Source organism: Haemaphysalis longicornis, unplaced genomic scaffold (assembly GCF_048455015.1).
Source record: "Haemaphysalis longicornis isolate Haplotype H1 unplaced genomic scaffold, Haemaphysalis longicornis Haplotype H1 scaffold_1, whole genome shotgun sequence".
Lineage (NCBI taxonomy): Eukaryota > Metazoa > Arthropoda > Arachnida > Ixodida > Ixodidae > Haemaphysalis > Haemaphysalis longicornis.
In genome coordinates, this window is record NW_027526203.1 from 140,451,079 (window position 1) to 140,471,022 (window position 19,944).

The 19,944-nt window shown below is 48.1% G+C and overlaps 1 protein-coding gene across 1 annotated transcript in view; it reads right to left on the reverse strand.

The window, feature by feature from the left end:
- The window catches only part of LOC144137052 (tRNA (34-2'-O)-methyltransferase regulator WDR6-like), a gene marked incomplete at its 3' end in the record, with an annotated part of 102,496 nt that overhangs the window by 27,960 nt on the left and 54,592 nt on the right, over positions 1-19,944 (reverse strand). The window contains 3 exon segments of the mRNA XM_077669442.1: positions 4,238-4,312; positions 9,084-9,245; positions 12,999-13,187. Of these exon segments, the coding sequence (XP_077525568.1) occupies positions 4,238-4,312; positions 9,084-9,245; positions 12,999-13,187 (426 nt within the window).

Genomic DNA, 19,944 nt, shown 5'->3' on the forward strand with positions numbered 1-19,944 from the left:
AGGTTTGCTTGTCCCGCCGTGTAGCTACAGCGATAAAAATGGGAATATTCACCCCCAGCTGACAAGGCAGAAGAATGTAGCAACGTTTACTCGCTACATTGTTACCTTAAAGATCATCCCATTTGTTCCAAGATCACCCCTTGGAACCAATGTTACCTGTTTCCAGACGTTTCATCCGCAACAACTGCCGTGAAAGGGCATGCAGTGTGTGTGGCACAACATATTCACGGTGCTGTCAGATCAGATCCCTACCCGGCGCGGTGGCTAAGGCGCCGTGCTGCTGGACGCAAGGGCTCGGGTTCGATTCCCGGCCACGGCGGCCGCTATTCTGATAGAGGCGGAAAGCGAAAACACCCGTGTGTTCGAGATTTCAGCGCATGTTAAAGATCCCCTACGTGGTCAAAATTAATCCGGAGCCCTTCACTACGGCGCGCCTCATCGCCTGTGAAGTGTCGGCGCGTTAAACCTAAAAGAAACTAGCAGGAAAAATCAACGCAGAAGATAGCATAAGCGATGGCTCAACGGAAAAACTACCAGGCTAATTGCTTTAAAAAATCGGCATATCAGGGCTACAAGAAGATAAATGAAAGTTTCTGTGACCCTAACAGATAGTCCATCAGATTTACAAACCAACAAAAAAGAATAGCAGTACGACAAACATTCTCATCCGAGAAAAACGTTTATTTCTTTCGAGAAACCACATTTATACCTGTCAAAGAAATAAAAAAACATTGGTTTAATAATTGGTTCAATTTTCTTTGTTAACAGCGAAGCTGTTTAACAAATCGTAATTTTTCTGTCCGCAGTTAAAATACCAAGAATTTGCTGCGTGAGCGCGTGCACGTGAGCGCGCACGTCAGCACTTGGTTTCCAATCGGCTCACTTGATCAGTTTTGTTGAGGTTGTAAATATGTTCTTGTGAAAACGTACCTACTGCATTTGCTTCCACAGCATAAATAAAAATGTCGAGGCGTCTTTTCTTGATTCCAAGTAGATGGCTGACTATTGTAGGCTTTCCCGCAGTTTCATTAGCGTAAGACGTGTTTGGATATGCTTTAAAGATTATTGAGCTATAAGGGATCCCGTACTGGGGAAAAATAAATATAGGGAACGGGAAGCAGCCGAAGTCAAGCGGACTGTGCAGTGTTTGCCTTGCCTTTTTTTTTTTTCTTCAGTACAGCTTGTTTCTCGTCATAATGTCGATAAAAATGTAAAGATTGTGTCACTAAAGCGTAAGAGTAGAGCAAAGTTGAATTTCGCATGCCAAAGAAGAACATTAACGGTGTGCGGTGGTCGTTCACCGGCGCCTTTCCAAGCAAGGAGTAGCAGACGACGCGCCGAGACCGATCTCAACGCTACCGCAGCGCCACCGCCTGGTCGGCGACAGCACCGGCCCGCGCCGCGGTGCTTGGAAGGCCGCGCTCTTTGCCAACTGACCTAATCTAAAAACGTTGACAAGAGCTAACCGGGGACGCGGTACTGCGCGCTTCTTCGCTGCTTTTACGGGCACGGCAGCGGCATATCACCACTGTCACCTCCGAATATCTCAGGCGCAAGCGAATTCTATTGACGCCTCGTTTAGACCTGCTATTGGCACAGTGAGAGGTTCGTTTCGTTTTGCAGCGCATACAACGAATTCGGCCTTGTTCTGAATGTATACGCCGTAGAAAAATATCATTCGGAGAAGTGATTACCTAATACCTGACAATAACTTGTGCTTATATAAATAGAGGCCACGCGACCATGTTAAGTATATTCCAAGTCTGTGGGTCGTTAAATACGTGCCCACTCCCGCCTGATAGCATGGACCAAGGAGAGTTAATGAAGCCACGGAAAAATAAATGGTCTGCCAAGTCCGGAAGCAATGTAATAGCTCGTGCGAGAATGAAAAAAAACCAGTGCAGCTTGGGAAATCCTAGAGACGTTCGTCTTAGGCAAGATAGGACTTACTATAGATTAACTAGATGCGAAATGCACTGATATTTTCCAAGACAGGGAGGGGGAGGAGGGGGGCTATCGTTGTGTACAAATGCGGAGCGAAATCAAGAAATGACCGTTTTAGTACCGTATTTACTCGCATAATCCTCGCACTTTTTTTTCGGAAAAGTCAGTGCAAAGATAGGGGTGCGAGAATTATGCGGGGAAAAAAATCCGGTGCACAGTGTTGCCAATTTGCCTTCTGCCAGCCCGCTAAATATAGCGGTCGTTTTTTTGTATATGTAAGCTCAGTGTTGCCAACAGCAGCTATTTCTTTTTATTTTATTATTTACAACGTAAACAGTCTCCCGTCGATTAGCGATCATGAAATTGCCGCCTTTGCTTTCTGGTGCGCGCCCTATCATGTGCGTGCCCTACTCCACTAACGCACGTTGAAGTCGGTGACGCCGAAGTGCCTGCCTAGGGCGCGGTTGCCGTGTTCGATCACGTACTCTATCGCTTTCAATTTGAAAGCGGCAGTGTAGCTGGCGTTCTTCGCCATGGCGAAGCGGCACCAAGCACAAAACAAAGCGATCAAAAAGTTCTCAAAATGGCAGCGAGCTATCCACCACTGACGTGAGTGACTCATTGACTGCTGCCGCTCAATGACGGGACCACGACGGCGACACAACGACACGACAGCGGGCTGCGCGAACACCGTCTAGTTACGCGCACGCGAAACATGCGCGAAACCAGCTCAAGCACAGTGTGAGTAGCGTGTTAGGGCGCCTGTTAGAGAGTAGCCATGCAGGTTGTTAGGGCGCCTGGATGGCCTTGGATACACAGCGCTCTCCGCCGAACGGAGAGGCGGCGGGGGAGGGCGCGCGTTGGAGAGCGCGTGCACCATGCGGGTTTCGCGAGCAGGCAACTTTCGCCGCTGCAAAGCTGGGGGTGCGAGGATTATGCGAGGAACCAAAAAATCCAAGTTTTGGTGGCTCACATTAGGGGTGCGAGGATTACGCGAGTGCGAGGATTACGCGAGTAAATACGGTAATCACACACAAGCTGCGTGTTCACCTTTATTTTGTTTTTCGACTTTAACGAACAGCTGATCACTCTGCGGACACATTTTTTTGAAGTATACAGTAAGGAAGCTCACAAGCGATAAAAGGTGTCGTTGGAAGAGTGTGGTGTTTGATAAGGGCCTCTGATTTCACTTTTGTGCTAAATTCTGCAGTTTCCCTGTGCCATACGATGATGTGTCAAAGAAGCGTTTAGTCACTGCTGCGGATATAAGCGGAGGATATGTGTAACCGATGACTGTTTGGGAAAGCTCACCTCGCGACAAGATGACCCAGCCGTAAATTATTCGTGCTGACTCCCGCATGCAATTTTGCATTATCCATCGTACTTACTGCGTAGAATATCCGTAAAATTTATGCCACATTGGCTTGTTCAGGGTAGTGATCAATATCAGAGATATGAAGCGTAACTGGTGGCCTGTCAGGTATGAGTGCTCCGCTAGATTATGAAAGCACACCAAACTGATTTACATCGCAGTGTATAGCCGTAGCATGAGCATCTGAATGAACGCTGCTTACGGAGGTACTGTTAGTAAATTTCAGGGCAGTGGAATTACAATCAGCTCCATGCATATATGCCGGTTTCGTGACGCCAGCTTGTGACACACACATGGCGCTTATGTGGACCGGATGTACCACAGTAAGATCGCGTCAGAAGCATGTAAACTCTCGTAAATACACCACATTTGCGAATGGAGTGACTGCTCCACATAAATATGTATTTCCAACGCGTACAAACGAAAAATATTAGTCGCGAACGTGCCGCAAAAGCAACGGCGACAGTGGTGAGTGGGCCGGCGACTCCCGCGACTGCTTTCGAAACGGGCCGCTAGGGGGATTTCAGTGGCGCCCCTACAGGCAGCGCTCGAGGCGCATAGTATTGGAAAACATACAGATTACAGTTTTATGGCTAACACTGTTTTGTCTATGGTTCCTCCAGAAATGAGTAATTATGAGCTCAATTGTATGAGCTCAATTGTATGAGCTCAAAAATGAGCTCAATTGTATCGAGCAGCATCGTGACCAGTCATCCCTATGTACAGTTTCCTTGAGACTTTTGTTGAACTCACGGAAAGCATGCGAATCCGAGAAATTGTAACTTTCCGTTCTTGCGCTGGTGATAGCAAAACATGTACCAGAACTGTTTGCGCAACATGACTCTTCACTTTGTATTCACCTCGAGTCACTATTCGCACACGCCCAATGTTGGGCTTGCACATGAAAGGCAGAGCACTCACCATGTGGTAGCCACAGAGCAGCAGGCCATTGCTCTGGAGAACCATGAGCCCAATCCACTCGAGCGTCGTCGAACACTGCGCTATGCACAGCCCAGACAGGCACATAAGTGATCGCACTCTCTGCACACAGGGGCCGACAGCACTGGCACATGCACAGCAGCGAAGGAAGGAAGGAAGAAAGACTTTGTTGAATGCCTGCAACAGACACAGTGTGTACACTGCGCCCGGACGTAGCCACTCGTCGATCCCGACGTCACCCCTACTCGGACCACCCCTTCACTACTCCCTACGGGGTTGGACGCCGCTGACCCGTAAGGGAGGGCATCGCCCCGCAGCTTTCGCTCCGGTGGCTCTCTTGGTGTGCGTGCACGTGTGCGTGTACACACATGCATGCACAGCAAGCACTTTTTAACTACTAACGCTGAATGCAACTGCACCACTACACCAAGTAAGCAGTTCCCCCCCTCTCCCCAACTCATCACAATACTTCTGAGTAAAGCCGCCACAACGTCATTTAGCGAGGCCATGGGGAAACCCGCCAACAAAAGCCTCTTGACCTTTTAGACCAACTTCTGACTTTTGGGCCAAGCCTTTCGCCCGACTGACTTTCTAATTTTCGCTTGAGGAACAGCCTGCTCCGGTTCATGTCCGCACACTCGATATTCGCATAACGGAACACTGCATCGGCCACTCTGAGGAGTGCCCTGACAAGGCCCTGCCCGCGTGAAGCCCCATTCAGTTTCGAGTTGCAGCTCAAGAGGCCTTCGTTGGCAGGTTACCAGTAACCCTGCTGAATTCCTTTGCAGAGGTTTTACTGAGGAAACTGCACAAAGGCACTGCCAAGAGACTCTCGATCAAAAGGCTGTTGAAAATGACTGTTCTTCCCTGTGTACACACTCATGCTGAAGAAGGTGCCAGGATGTGCCGGCACCTGTGGAGTCTTCTGCGCTAAACTGAGTGGTCTCAGCTGATGTGTGAACTCTGAAGAGTATGAAAAACCATACAAAACCCTACACACCCTGCCAGTGTGGTGTCATGCCTGACATACCCGCCGCGGTGGCTCAGTAGCTAAGGCATTGTGCTGCTAAGCACGAGGACGCGGGTTTGATTCTCGGCCGCGGCCGCCGCTTTTCTGATGGAGGCGAAAAGCAAAAACACCTGTGTGTACGAGATTTCGGCGCACGTTTAAGATCCCCAGGTGGTCGAAATTAATCCAGAGCCCTCCACTACAGCGAGCCTCATTGCCTGTGTTGCGGCAGCGCATTAAACCCCACAATAAATCAGTCATGCCTGACATACCGCTCACGTGTGGTATGTCAGGTATGCCCCTCTAACTCTAGTAATGCATCTTTAAAAGAGTACTGACACGAAATTTCAAAGCTGAGATAACTATGTAAAAGGCTTCCTTTGTACATGGAGATATCTCCCAGCAAGTTTCAACGGTAACTGTTCAGTATGCGCTGCAGCGTCGCGCTCATCGGCTGAGAAAGGCTATCTTCAAAAATTCTTTGCAAATTATCCGTACAACGTATGGGGCTCACACTTGGCTAAAAAATCCCCCGTTATGTGTTCTACCACCTGAATGCATTTGATTGCCACCTTCACAAAGCTTTTCTGGGTCCCTTTAAGGGCATATTTTTTTCCCCTCGCTTTCTGGAGAGCAGAGTGGCACGCCTTTGGTTCTGTTATGCTCAAAAAGAGCCACTTTGTTGCAGTATGCTGCAGCAATCCTTCCTCAATAAAGCTGGAGCAATTGGTGAAGTATCTCCACCATTCTACGTACACACAGACAAAACTTTTCACAGCAGCCGGCTACACATTAACATTCTGCCACAAAACATCTAAAGATGTCCACACAAATCGCCAAGATCGGCAAAGCCAGTCTACAGGGCAGTTTCCCCCTCACCCCCCCCCCCGCCCACTACAGTAAAGAGAGAAAGAGAGAGAGGGAGCACAACTTTCCTTCAGCATTTCAATGCGTGGGAATGGCTTCTTAGTCCAGAAGTCCAAGTGCCGTCTTTCAGTGCACGTTACTCCAAGTGGTTTAGCTCACCTGACGTCCACTGCCTTCCCAAGGAGGTCACCCGCCTTGCCTAGCAAAATTTGCTTAAAAAAACATCCACCCTCACTTACTTCATACTGCTGGCAGGAATGAGAACTCACTAGGAAAAACAGTCAAACCTCGATGTAATGAAGCCGGTAAAATTCGTAATTTACTTCGTTACATTGAAATTTCACTACATTGAAATTCGCGGTTAAAGTGTTAACCGCGTGAAGCGGTTCCTGCAAGCAAAAACGTGGCGCGCATACATGGCTGGCGCACTGTTTCTGTTGGAGCTTAATTATCTATCCGGGCACAAGCGTGAACCGCATGGAGCGTTTTCTGCCCGCAAAAACGCACCTCGTGAGCCACAGGCTCGCTGACACAGCCACGGAGGAGGTCCCTTGCGCGATGTGGGTAGCTCCAGCGACCACTTCTAATCGCTCGCTGAGATGCTACACGAGCGGCAAATGAAGTTGTTCATGCGGGCAAGAAGCTGATCATGTGGGAAAAATTTGCACCGTAAAATGGCATCCGCTCTGCTTAGGAAAGCGCCCATCAAATATTCTCCGCGGTGGTAGGCCTAATCGTCCCTGGCGGGACCAGCCGGCATCCTTGAACGCTTCGAAGCTCCCACCATAGGGTGCGTGCATCGCCATTAGCGAAAGTCGTCACGCTCCTCCCATTGCCACACGTGGTGCGAGTCGCTTTGTGGCCGAGGCAGAAGCCGCTGCCTGCATGCAATCGCGCATAGAGTTACTCAATATCACCTAGAGCGGAAAGTGTCGCTGCAATCGCACGCCGACATGGGAATTGTGGATAGTGTGCGAATCGGATTGGCAGCAAGTGGCTAGTACAAAGGGCTATGGATTAGGCTTCTCGGCTCGGAAGTGCTTGTTAGTTCTGTTTTCGGTATGGTTTTCCGTTTTCGGGATGCTATTCTGGCAGACATGTCTAAATAACAGCGTGATTATCACTTAACGCATGTGCTCGCGTTAGCGGCGAGTTTCTTAAGATGAAGGGGTGACCACATGCAGTGACGGCGACAGGCGACGCCAAAAACGTAACTCAAAAGGTACAACAGCAGAGTGCACTGGGTGACAGCGACAAGCGAAAAAAAATTAATACACTGCCGCCAATGTCCTCTGTCGTCGTCGCTCGTCACTGCAGTTCACTGTATCGCCGCTGCCGCTCGCTTGTGGGCTGCTTATGGCCAGCAAAAAGCGAGCGAGGGTCCCAGATGCCTGTTATACACCGCATCATACCGCTTGCCGCCGCCGCCCACACTACAGCCAGAAAATAAGCTACGCTAGCCCACACTATCCGTTTTCTGCACACATTCAGTTACAATTTTCGCATCACTTGTCACCGCCGCTGCGTTTACTTACTCCTTGAAACATGCACTGCCTTGGCCAGGTGCAATGAGGCAACATACATAGCTACTCGACAAGCCAGTATTTATTTGCTATTTAACGCATTCATGAAATTTCATAATGCTTTCGCGCGTGCTTGAAGACTTACTTGCAGTAATAAGCTCTCCCTCTAAGTTTATTTATACCTCCCTGGACAAAGCAAATAAATACAACGCGATTGCATCATTCTTTCATCTCTATGTTGCATCTGCTTCGCTTGCCAAAACTCGTAGCATACGATAATGATACTGTATTGAGAGGAAGCAAGAACACAGTTTAAGGCAATCTAAATAATTTTTTTCAGCTAAATATTACAAGAAACCACAAAAAACCTCATCCAGTTTGGAGTATGTAATAATTTAAAAATATATCCGGGAACGCCCGCTGTATCTGGCGGCGTGAGCCATATGCAGGACTCTTGCTTTGTTTTTCTTTATAACTCTCAAATTCAGTTCTTAATTTAAGCACTGGAACACAGCATTTTATACAAAGTAAAATTTGTTAACAGCGGCACTTTTGGCAGCAATTTTTTATACAAAAACTCAATTTGCGCAGCCACAAAGTCGTTGCCGGCCATGCCACGCCGAACTTCCGGCCAAACTACGCACTATGGCGGCACTCATGGAGGCATAGAGCGCCTTTGCTGAATCACGTTGACGCTAGCGCCAGATTCCACTCTAGGTGAGTTAGTGAGAAACTCTATGCAATCGCGGAAGCGGCCGTGAAAAAACGCGCGCGCAAGGCTCATAAAAACCCACAAATGCTTTGCCACGCACTTGCTGGAACGATGGAACCCAACAAGCACGAGTGAACTCGAACGAAGGACAAAGCGGCGACATGCGGAGGCAGCAGCGGTGGCGCCATACCCAGTTTGTAGGCAAGGAGCATGTAGGCAAGGAGCTTGCTCACGGACTCCGTGTCTCGCTGCATCCGCGGCATTGGGCGGCTCGTGCCCCCGTTTGCGTTTTATCGAGACCCTGTTTCGGCATTTGCGTCTCCGGCAATCTACTTCTATAACCAAAATTTCATGCCTAGTTGTGCATGAAACTTCATTACATTAAAATTTTGGCAAACTGGACTTCATTACACAGAGCGTGAAAATACATTGTGTGCATACACTTGAAGTTAAAAAAAAAATTACATGGTTCGTTACATCGGGGGTTTCATTACATTGAAGTTGGTTATATCGAGGTTTGACTGTATTCACAATATGCCCGTCAAAATTATGTCGTCCCATTTGCCTGCAAGGCAGAATGCATGTCCCTGAGCAATGCATACTGCCGTAAATGTGCCAGCTGCTGCGTCCCAGCACACACTGACCTGGCTGCTGCCAGCAGCACAGGGGGCCCTACGAAAAGGAGGGGGAGCGGCCCCAGAGGCGATGCCCACTCACCCAGAATATGCGCAGGTAGTGCAGGCCCCGGTTTCGCAGCGAGTACAGCAGCACTCGGCCGTCTCGTCCCGCAGTGATCAGGGTCTCGTGCTGCTGCTGGATGTCCGTGACGCCGTTGTTGCCGTGGATGGCCGTGTACGACTGGAACGGCTCCACCATGTCCTGGACCACAAGGGGGGCATCTACGCTGCCGCTAAAGGCACAGTGCTCTGACCCGCCTACCGCAGCCACACCACATGCCCATGGCACCAGAACAAGTTCCTAGGCGCAACAACCCAAGAAGCTGACTTGGTCTGTTATGACTTGGCACTTATACACAATACACACATTACTGCCCTTGCTGGAATGCTCGCCGACTTATCGAGCATTCAACATGACTGAAAGCCGAAAAGGCCTGTTACTTACCTATACGCTGACAGCAAGAAAGTCTGCACCCTTCTGACGCAAGGATTCATTACGAAACCGGCTTTGGAAGAACTTAAGGGGGGACGCGGCTTTCAACTTCGGAAAAATGACCAAAACATCGTTTTTTTGAAACCCGCATATTCGGCTTCTATGTTTCCTATTCTATGCGTCTGCAAAGTTTTTACGCTGAAAAGCGTCGCAAAGTGGCATAAAAAAATACTTTTGTCATGCGCGGTGACAAACTATCAGCGCAAAAGGGCGAAAAAACGGCAATTTTCGGAGCGCTCTATCTCCGCGACGGTGCCACCGGGCGCGGCCATTTTGATATGGTTAGATCGGCCGAGCGATCGTCTTTCCGGTTCCGCTCGTCTCTTTTATCTTCGTTCATTCACAAACGCACAAACGGCAGAAAAGAAACGACGCACAAACGAAGCTAGAAATAGATGCTGAAGCGCTATTGGTCCTCCCAGAACAACGACCCTCCTGATTGGATGTCACGGGCGCAACGCAAGATGGCGGCCGCCTGAGCTGCGTAGCGAGCGCATTGAGTTCATTTTCGCCGCTTCGCTCGGCCGAGTTTCTGTTCAATCTGTTGTATTCAACACGCACGTTATCGCGATGGGAATGCCTGAGATCGCGAGCCAGATTGCGGGAAGTTGTGTGGCTCGAAAGGAGGAGGTCATCGAACGCTTCGTGGTGCGCGTGACTCTACCGTCGCCAGACCCCGGAGGGTGACGCGGTGTGCGCGCTTGCGATAGCGGTTCGTGAAGTGAACTTTTAGTCGGGTTTGCGATTTATTGCTGTGTTTTGACTGTGGACTAGCTAGCCTTGAAAAAGAAACGGTCGACGCGTCAAACGCGCTGGCGCGCACGGCATAGCCGACGCGCATTGGAGCAGCACATGACTGGGCAACCGGTTACGATTGAACGCCAGTAGTTGTAATTAATGCCTGCGACGTTAGATTTAATCTTAAAAGCGACCTGACCAGCCATATCAGGTATAATTAAAGTTCGATATGTCGCGGTAAGCGTGCGCTGCGATGCGCGCGAGCCATATCGCCCGTATTGCGCAACGTTTCCCGTGCACTTGTAATTTTCATGCAAACAGGTTTGAGTTAGTAATACAGGAATAAAAATATGCTCTCTGCATTAAAAATGTACGTTACTGTCGCAGCATTTAACAGTGATTTTTTAGGGAAATTATTGATACCATTGCTTAGGGCATACTGGCTTTGCTGCTAGAAATATTGGATGCCTTGAATGTCAAAAGTATTAAAAAATTATGCTCTTGCATTGAAGTTGGGAGTTATGCAGAATACTCTACCAAGCTTCAAAGTAGCTCATTTTCATCCTTGTGGTATGCAAACTTTTGGCAATGAACACCTGCACGTATGAGTACTAAGTTGCTGTGCCAGGCAAGATGATAAAACATAAAAAAAAGCCAAAAATGTTCAAATTTAAGTAAAAAAAATGCTCAACTTGTTGCCATGGTGACAACACTGCAAAAGGAGGCTGTTCAGTGCAATACAGCCAACCAACTAACCTACTTTGCATTGAAAGCCCATTGAAACCCATCTCCCCCTTCGTTTGGTCGGGAAAGTGGGGTATGTACTCTTCACGGAGGAGCTGAAAATGATGTTTTCTGGAAAGAAAAAGGCTGTAAAAGGCACTCCAATTTCAAGGCAAGGCATTCCAGAAGCCCCATGTTCAAAAGGACATGAAAGGCTACAACCATGACGACTTTTGATAAGTGAAACCTATGTTGCAACTTCGGAAGCCGTTTTCTCAAAACAGTTTTTTTTGCCACCTCCGTTGCTTGTACCAGGGATTTTTTTGTGACCGCTGGGTCTATTTTGATTTCGTTTCTTGCATCACATTCCTTGATAAACAGTTCAGGTCGTGACACTCTTGGTTTTCCCGATTTGTTTTTTGTGATTTTTTTATTCGAATAATCGTTCACAGTCAACATGCCTATTGCACATTAACCTCTAAAAAAATGAAAACCAAAAAACATTGTGTTGTAAAAAAAAAATTCTAAAACTGTCACGACCTCGTCCATTCATTTGGGAATGCAAAGCACTTCGAACAAGTTTTCTATCGTGTTTTATAAGCCGCTCAAGCTCGGTACAAGCGGAACAGAAAGAAAATTTAATACATAAAAAAGTTTTCAAAATATTAGTTTGAAATTTTTATGGTGTTATCACGGAAGCATTTCCAGTTGCTGTGTCAATTTTCATCAAAATCCACAAAGAAATAAAAAAGTTGATTTTGAAAGCCACGTCCCCCCTTAAACGCCTTAAGGGCACGATAACGGTACACTGGGTACCAGGACACACAGGTTTGGCAGAAAACGAAAGAGCAAACCTGCTCGCCCGTGAAGCGCTTCTCCAAGCACCTGCCAACTGTGGACAAACCCAAAAGCCTGTGACCCCGCCAAAACTAGTACAACTTAATTAAAGAATACGCAGACAGCAGACGCAAATTTACTTCTCCACGCAAGAAATTGTCCAGACAACAGCAAACAACCATAAGGTTGACGCAAACACAAATGCTACTCACACCCAACAAAATATACATATAAAAAGGCTGTATAAACACTTCCCCGCCAGTGTGTAATGTATGCTCCGTATGGATAAATCAAGAGCACATGTTATGGCTCTGCCCTAAGGTAGACAGAAGCAATATCCGCAGGGAGTGGCTGACGGAACCGGCCACACTACAGCAGCAGCTATCGTTTGCAGTATTTGTCCAAAAGACCATAGCCACCCTGCCTACCGGGCAATCCAGTGGCCCCCTGGAATGAGGAGGCCTCAGCCAAAAGGGCAAATAAATTTTATTCCTCTCTCTCTTTTTTCATTCAAAAGAAGCATGCTGGAATCAAGGGTCGAAATATTGGAGGATGTGCCTGACAGATTTCGATAAGTCGTAAGGGTCACTTCACAGGACCTCACACACAGTTTTCGTAAATGAAGTTCACATTCCTGTACTCAGTGTTTTCTAACAACTAGAACAGCACAAATAAAAATGGGTCACTTTCAATATTCATAAGCCTAGTTATCACGAGCGAAATGTCTGTATGGCTTGGTTTTGCAAACACAGACAGTGTTTCATGAAAGTTAGGTCCCACCTGCCACACTTGCACATGAGCGGTGGCGTGCCATCCATGATGAGACTGAGCGATCAAGCACCAGCAAAGCAGCCATTATTAAACCCTTGCCTAGTCACATGGTACTGCAGCAACGGGGCTCAGAGTGAGCCCAGCTGCAACACCTCTCGGCAGCATATAGCGTGGTGCGACGTCGAACCCGCCACACTTGCACTCCAGCAGCTCAAGGTCATTGCAACGTGATGAATGACCTTGTGAGACATAAAGCAGTACTTGGAGCTCTTGCTTTGAAACCCCACAGACCAAATCTTCCACCCGAAGAAAGGACAGCCACAAAAGACACCCGCCACATTCACCTGCCAACAAACTGCAGAGCCCAGTGCTGGCCACAGCACATGCGCTTACCTCCTCGATGTCAGCATAGAAGCCGTGGATGGAGCCGCAGCGGTCGCCCACATACAGGGTGTCGGTAGAGGGGCAGAAGAGGGCGGCGGTGGCCCAGCGCTGCCGCCCGCGGGGCAGTACACACGTGGCGTACAAGTCCATGGTCTCCTGCTCGCCGGGCGTATCCTGCTCGCCCACACGCGACAGCACCTGCGGCCGCCAAAACTGCCGCTGCACTCGGGGCCCTTGGGCCAAGCCCCCGCGCACCAACTCATGCAACCCTTCCCGCTTGGCGGCAGCAGCAGCGAGAGAGGCCCCACCGGGCTGTGCTTCATTCGAGTCGCGCGGCACCCCCCTGCGCGAAGCAATGGCACTGCGTGAGCTCTAGCGAATGCTGTCTGTGCATCAGTACGTTCAACTACTTAGGCAGGGTTACCTCGGACAGCAACTTCGCATGCTATAAGGGCTGCTGCAACACTTGAATTATGACTAGGCCTGCAGTGTGTAGGGATTTTTGCTTGCAATCCAATTTCTTTCAAATAAATCAAGGCAAGCGCAGTTTATTATTTATCAAACAAAAGGTGAGATTTGGGATTTCTCACTTACGCTTCACTAACTACCTCTTGGAAAAAAAGAAAAGGCTCATTTTCAAAAGCCTTTGTAGAACTTTTCCACACGAACAGGCTATCCTGGTGTTTCCAGCTTTATTGATTATATTAGAGGGTTTTAGCATAGCCGCTAGCATATGGTAACGCTACGGCGGCAGGTGTTCGGACCCACCCGCCGCGGTGGCTCAGTGGCTAAGGCGTTGCGCTGCTGAGCAAGAGGTCACGGGTTCGATTCCCGGCCGCGGCGGTCGCTTTTCTGATGGAGGCAAAAAGCAAAAACGCCCGTGTGTACGAGATTTCGGCGCACGTTAAAGATCCCCAGGTGGTCAAAATTAATCCGGAGCCCTCCACTACGGCGCGCCTCATCGCCTGCCTTGCGTCGGCGCGTTAAACCCTACAATCAATCAATCAATCAGGTGTTCGGACCCGACTGGGCAGGTGTGAATTCGTTCCACGGGGACGGTCGCCTATGCCTCGCCGAGCCAGCGCATTCGTTTCGCTGAGGGGTGACCACCTCGCCATCCCCGCACACACATGCACAGTCGGGTCCTGGTAACCCGCCGCCATAGCGTTACCATACGCTAGCCACTATGCTGAAACTCTATTATATTACATTTTATGTGAAGGCAACCTTCATCTCATATGGAGAGCTACGCTGCAATCGTTTCAGCAATACTGCAATCAAATTTAACTACAGTGTAGACCATTTATAATGTAACCACTTATAGTGCGGGACCGAATATAATGCGGGTTTTCCTGGCCACCGGTAGGCCTATTATAGAAGTCAATGCAGAAGCTTACCGCTTATAATGCGGTTGCCCGAAGCGCAATACCACTTATAGCACGGGTTTTTGGAGGGTTCGCTGATTGACCGGCGCAGCTGGGACACAGTTTTGGAGTGGCGAAAAAGAATAAAAAATACGGAATCAGCCACCCCATGCAGTGCGCGCTCACTGCTATCCTCTAATTTCGACATAGAAAAAAAAAAAATCAGGCGCCTTTTAGTTCGCCTGTTCCGTTTGCACGCACGTGATAACCACAACTGTTCTTGCTTGATGCCCCTCGGAAGATAGCGAGCTCCCCCTCTACCCCCTCCCCAGCTCCCTGCACAGTAAGTTGTTTCTATTACAACACTGTGTAGAAAAGCAACCGCTCTTTTTCTTTTTGAACACCTGGGGATAGCGAGCCAAGATGGCGAAGGTTTCCCCGACCTGTACATTGTGGTGATAAGCAACCTCCTTCGGCATGGCGAACGCGAGCTGGGGTGAGGGAAAAAAAGGGGGTAAAAAAAAGAAAAGAAAATCCAATTTGCGTTTTTATCACGTCCTGCGGCATCTGCTGACAGACGCTAAGAAACATAGATGTGCTCTCTCAAAACACAAATACAAAGAAGTAGGGATGGGCGAATATAGATTTTGAGGTTCGAAGCGAATTCGAAGCGAATAGTGATTTGGTCGAATAATTTCGAATCGAATAGTTCGAATAGTGCACATTGCAAATCACAAAGACAAATGAGCAACTTGTGACCTGACTAATGTACACATTTTTTTCTAATAACTAGAACTCAGGTAGGCACAGCATTGTGTAAAACTATTACCAGTTGAACATTTATTGCAAAATCTTACACACAGCTTTCCTTTGCTGTATTCACAAGTTTTCATGAAGAAATGCCTGTTGCGTCACATGCTCTAGGTGCAGCAGTTTCCGCCGGCTGCTCATTCACAAGTTTAAGCGCCGCCTAGAAACTCGCAGAGTTAAGCGCCGCCTAGAAGCTCCGCTAAAAAAAGAAGTATTGTAGCCACTAGTATCCTCGGCCGTAGCCAAGCAAAGCGCAAGTGGCTGGCCGCCATTTTGAATAGGCTCGCTTAGTGCGGCGTACTGCCGCGCTGTGCGAGCCTATTCAAAATGGCGGCATGCCTATTCAAAATGGCGGCCTGTACAAGTCTGCTGGCTTGGTGCCGCTATGTTCGGAGCGGTGTCGTTTCAGTGCCGCCTTTTTTTTTAACTTAAGTGTGCTGGTGGCCGAGAGCTTCGTCGAACCTCTAGGCAAGGCAGCAATTCGGCAGTGCCGGCACTGATAATAGAAATGTCTGCGTCGGTGGGTCTTGAGCCAAGCCTGGGGTAACTCTTGGAAAGCTTGACCGAAAAGCTTGGCTTTTAGCTGCCTATTCGGGAGCATCGAATAATTCGAAAATATCGAATACCTGCATTTGGATCGAAGCGAATAACGAATAGACAGCTATTCGATCGAATATTCGACAATACCGAATATTCGCCCATCCCTACAAAGAAGTTAAAGCCGCACTCGCGGTTTGTAAGACCGTGCAGCAGCTTGTGAACCCTGCACTAGCGTCTGATGTGGAAAAAAAAAAAAGATGAAATAAAGACGGCACTGCTATTTTTAAGAGGCCTTCATTTGAGTGATGATAAACAAAGAATGATTGAAACGTAGATCGCGATGTGATTGGATTCGTGTATGTTTTGTTTATAGTGCAGTACCGCTTACAGTGCAGAATTTCGCGGCTCCCGCGACATACCGTAAAAACCCGCGTATAATACGGACCCGCGTATAATACGAGGTCTAATTCTGGGACATCAAAATCAGAAAAAAAATTTAATCCGCATATAATGCGATGCAAAGAGCACAGAAAACATTTATTTGCACTGCAGTTACCGTTCAGTCATTGTCAGTTTTCGCTGGCACTGTCTCCCGACGTCCGTTCAGTCATCGTCAGGTTCGCTGCCGCTGTCTCCTGAAGTCACCTTGTAGGAAATGTCTTCCCACAGAAAGTGGCCCTCAGTGCCATCAAGGGCGTTCGTGATGCCGCATTTCTTAAAAGAGCGACTGACGAGCTCCTCTGGGATGCTGGCCCACGCATCCGCGATCCAGCCACAAAGCACCGCTGGAGAAGCCCGCGTCAGCCATCCGGTAGCTGTCACTTACGGGTCTCCTGATCTCATCCACTCTTGATAGCAGGACCTGATGCAGTCTTTGAAAGGCGTGTTGATGCAAACGTCTAGCGGTTGCAGCTGGGATGTCATTCCTTGTGGAATGACAATGGGTTCGGTGCGGGGTTCGCGCAACAACTTCTTCACGGAATCAGCCAGGTGGGAGCGAAAGGCGTCCAACACGAGCACTGACGGGAACCCCCAACAGCGCTCCAGGCCGCCGACACCACACAGATTTTATCCAGTCAAGCACCAGTTGCTTTCTCCACCCGCGAATGCTGCCTTCGGTGACGCCGAACTGCCGTCCTGCGGCGCAATTTCTAACGGTCTCGACACATAAAATAACTTTTTTTAATTGCAGCCGAATACTGCCGTCACGCACCCGACATCGTGATAGATTTGCGGTGAAAGTGCCGATCCTTCGCGTGGTCAAAAGTTCGAAACAATCAAAATGGCGCCGGCTGAGAGAAGCAGCAGCCAGCTAACGCCACCGCAAGAAGCGCACCCTCCGCTGATACCGAAACCGAAAGTGCAAATTTTTGGCTGAAAACTTTGGGATCCACATATAATACGAGGCACAAATTTTACATAGTAAAATTTGGAAAAAAACCTCGTATTATACGCGGGTTTTTACGGTACGTTACAAGCGGTCTACACTGTATTATGACACACATTATATTGTGAAAGCCAATTTATCAGTTGTAGTTCCCTGACCATTGTTGAAGTATTAACTTCTTGAGCAGAAACTCAGCGTGTGCGAAAAAGCAAGCTACTGTATGAAAAATGAATCTGACACATCAAACCAGGCAGGCATGCCCTCAAGCCAGTATCATCACAGCTACGCAACCTTGTGTGCAGGGACTAAAACAATGAAGACTGCCTCTGTCTCTATTAAGGGTGAAAGTTGGGCCAGTTGGTGGGCACTAAACAAGGGATGAAAGAGAAAGAGCAGACGGGCAAGCACTACACTTCAGCTACAGTCAACTTCCACTACAATCAGCACGGCTACAATGAAAGATTTCCCATTCCCTGTCCGTAAGATGGGAATACACAAAAGCTCCCTTGTTAACGAACAACTTTCTCTGGGCCATTTCACTTCCGTGCAATTTTTATGAAGTAAATAATTGGAATTTTTGTATACTGGGCCATTAAAACTCTCAGATTTGTACACACTTGTAACATGGTGAGGGTGTGCTCAGACAGAGTCACTGTTCCGGTATCGTAAAACATCTCCCAAAATACCCCACGTAGTTCCCACTGCTAAAGAGGGCACCACTGTTTGATGATGATGATGACGTAGCTAAGATCAACTTGCAGAGGAGCTCGCTCGCAGTCGAGCCACAGCCAAGCCATATGAAGATACAATTGCACCTCAGCCTGCAGTATTTTGTAGCAAAAATGTTATCACGAGTTTGCGCGAGAGTAATCTGACTTGTAGGACGGAGCTGTCCAACAAAAATGTGAAAAGTCCAAGTTTCCCGAATGATTTCAAGAATCATTCGTATGCCTCACAGTGAAGATACTGCTGTTATGCAGGTGGTCACTGACTGCCAATCCATCAAAAAAGAATGAGAAGCATGTGCAAAGTGATTACCAAACACACTAGATTTTGACACGCACCTGACTCAATTCCGACAGGAGAGAGCAGGTTTGGAAGTGCAGAACAGTGTGGCGAGGTCAACTCATTGGCGGCTGCAGTGAGGCTTGTGCAGTGCAACTGAGCCCGACCAACCTTTGCCCGGAAGGTAGCGCACTGTAAACGAGCCTGTAAATGCCGCAGCTTGTGCTCTGGCAAGTCTGAATGTGGCACCTAAACTATAGATGGTATTCACTGATAAGTTTAGCTTTTCCTGCAGAATTTTAGAAGAAGTTTCCCGCAGAAGTTTAGCTTTTCCTAAAAGTGCAGAAGCTTAGTCGGGAGGAAACCCCTCCTTCAAGAATTTTGTTAAAGCGATGAGCATTAGTGGAGTTATTGTAAATCAAAACATCGCACTTTCGCCCGCATCGCGATTCTCCTTCATTTTGTCCACCTCTTGTCTTGTCCACCTCTTGTCATTTTGTCTTCATTTTGACTGCCCATGATGCCCCGCTTCTCAGTGATGTCTGCAAGAACATCCCGTTGTGGGCGTCGTCTGCTCCTGCGATATTCAGTACTTCAGATTCGCTCTAGGATGGGGGCCGTCTGGCTTTCTGCGTTCTGTTTGGGTCGTTTTTTTGTTTTTTTGTTTTTAATCATAAACCCTGGACTCTGCTCACGGCTGGAAAAGCTGATTTCGGAAGGAATGGGGCGGGACATATGACAGTCTAAAATATCTGAGCAAATGACTAAAGAATCGCCTCAAAATTTGTTAGAGTGAGCACGTATGTGCGTTTTGAACAGACGTCGGTTTATATTGTGAGGGTGGCGTGGTGCAGACGACGACAGAAGCAGGGAGTGCCGAGAGAGGGCGCTAGTGATGGCACCATCATCATCATCGGGACTGGGAGAAGAGAGGAAGGAGTAAAGTGTGAGGGGTTAGGGTTGAGTGTTGGGAATAGAGGAGTCGGGTCGGCGTGGTTGTTCGGAGTGGTGTGTGTGTGATTTAGGCTTAGTGCGTGACAATATATTGCTTAATTGGCCGCTCGTTCGCGCCAACGTCACGCCTGGTCGTGTTGTGGTGACGCCATGCACGCGCGTTAAGAGGCAGTTGTAGTATTCCACTCCGTTATTCTGATCGGTTCTAAACATGTATATTAAAAGTCAGCCGAAGGGTTGCGCAGTATGGCACAGGGGATTTATTTACAGTGCGTCGTGCATTCCATTTCCCCCTCCCTACCCACTAACTTTCCAAGAAACCCATACGCGACTCTGTGTTTATTAACTACTAGACAAGTACACCGTAACAGATATTGCGAGCGGTCTCGGAAGAGTAGTGCGAGTTGTGGGGCCGTGCACGCCTACCTCTTTGTTCAATTGTGCATATAATTGCCCAAAACAATTATTTCACTCTCGCTTTTTCTCCTGATGGCCTGGAGCCAGTTGTATCCCTCTAAAGGCCGTTCGTTCATTTTTTTAGGTGCTCAGGGCTGCCAGCTGTGATACGTGGAGGGTTTGGTTGCCGGCCGAAACCCTATATTGCCCCTTCCCCAAAGCCTACCTTGTGTCTTGTTTAAGTGGATGGGAGGAAACTATGTTAACTCTATATAAAGACCAATTTTGGAAAATACACCCATCAGCATTTCGTCCTCTGAAATTATAACTGCCTTTTTATACATACAAAGCACAAGTTTAAAAATGAACAAATTGTGCCTATGACTTAAAGGAGCCATGAAGAGAAAACACAAGTTTGGTTCATTCAAAAGATTGTCTCGTTAGAATCATACTGACACCACTTTTAACGTAAACTTCGCTCAAATAAGCTACATAATTA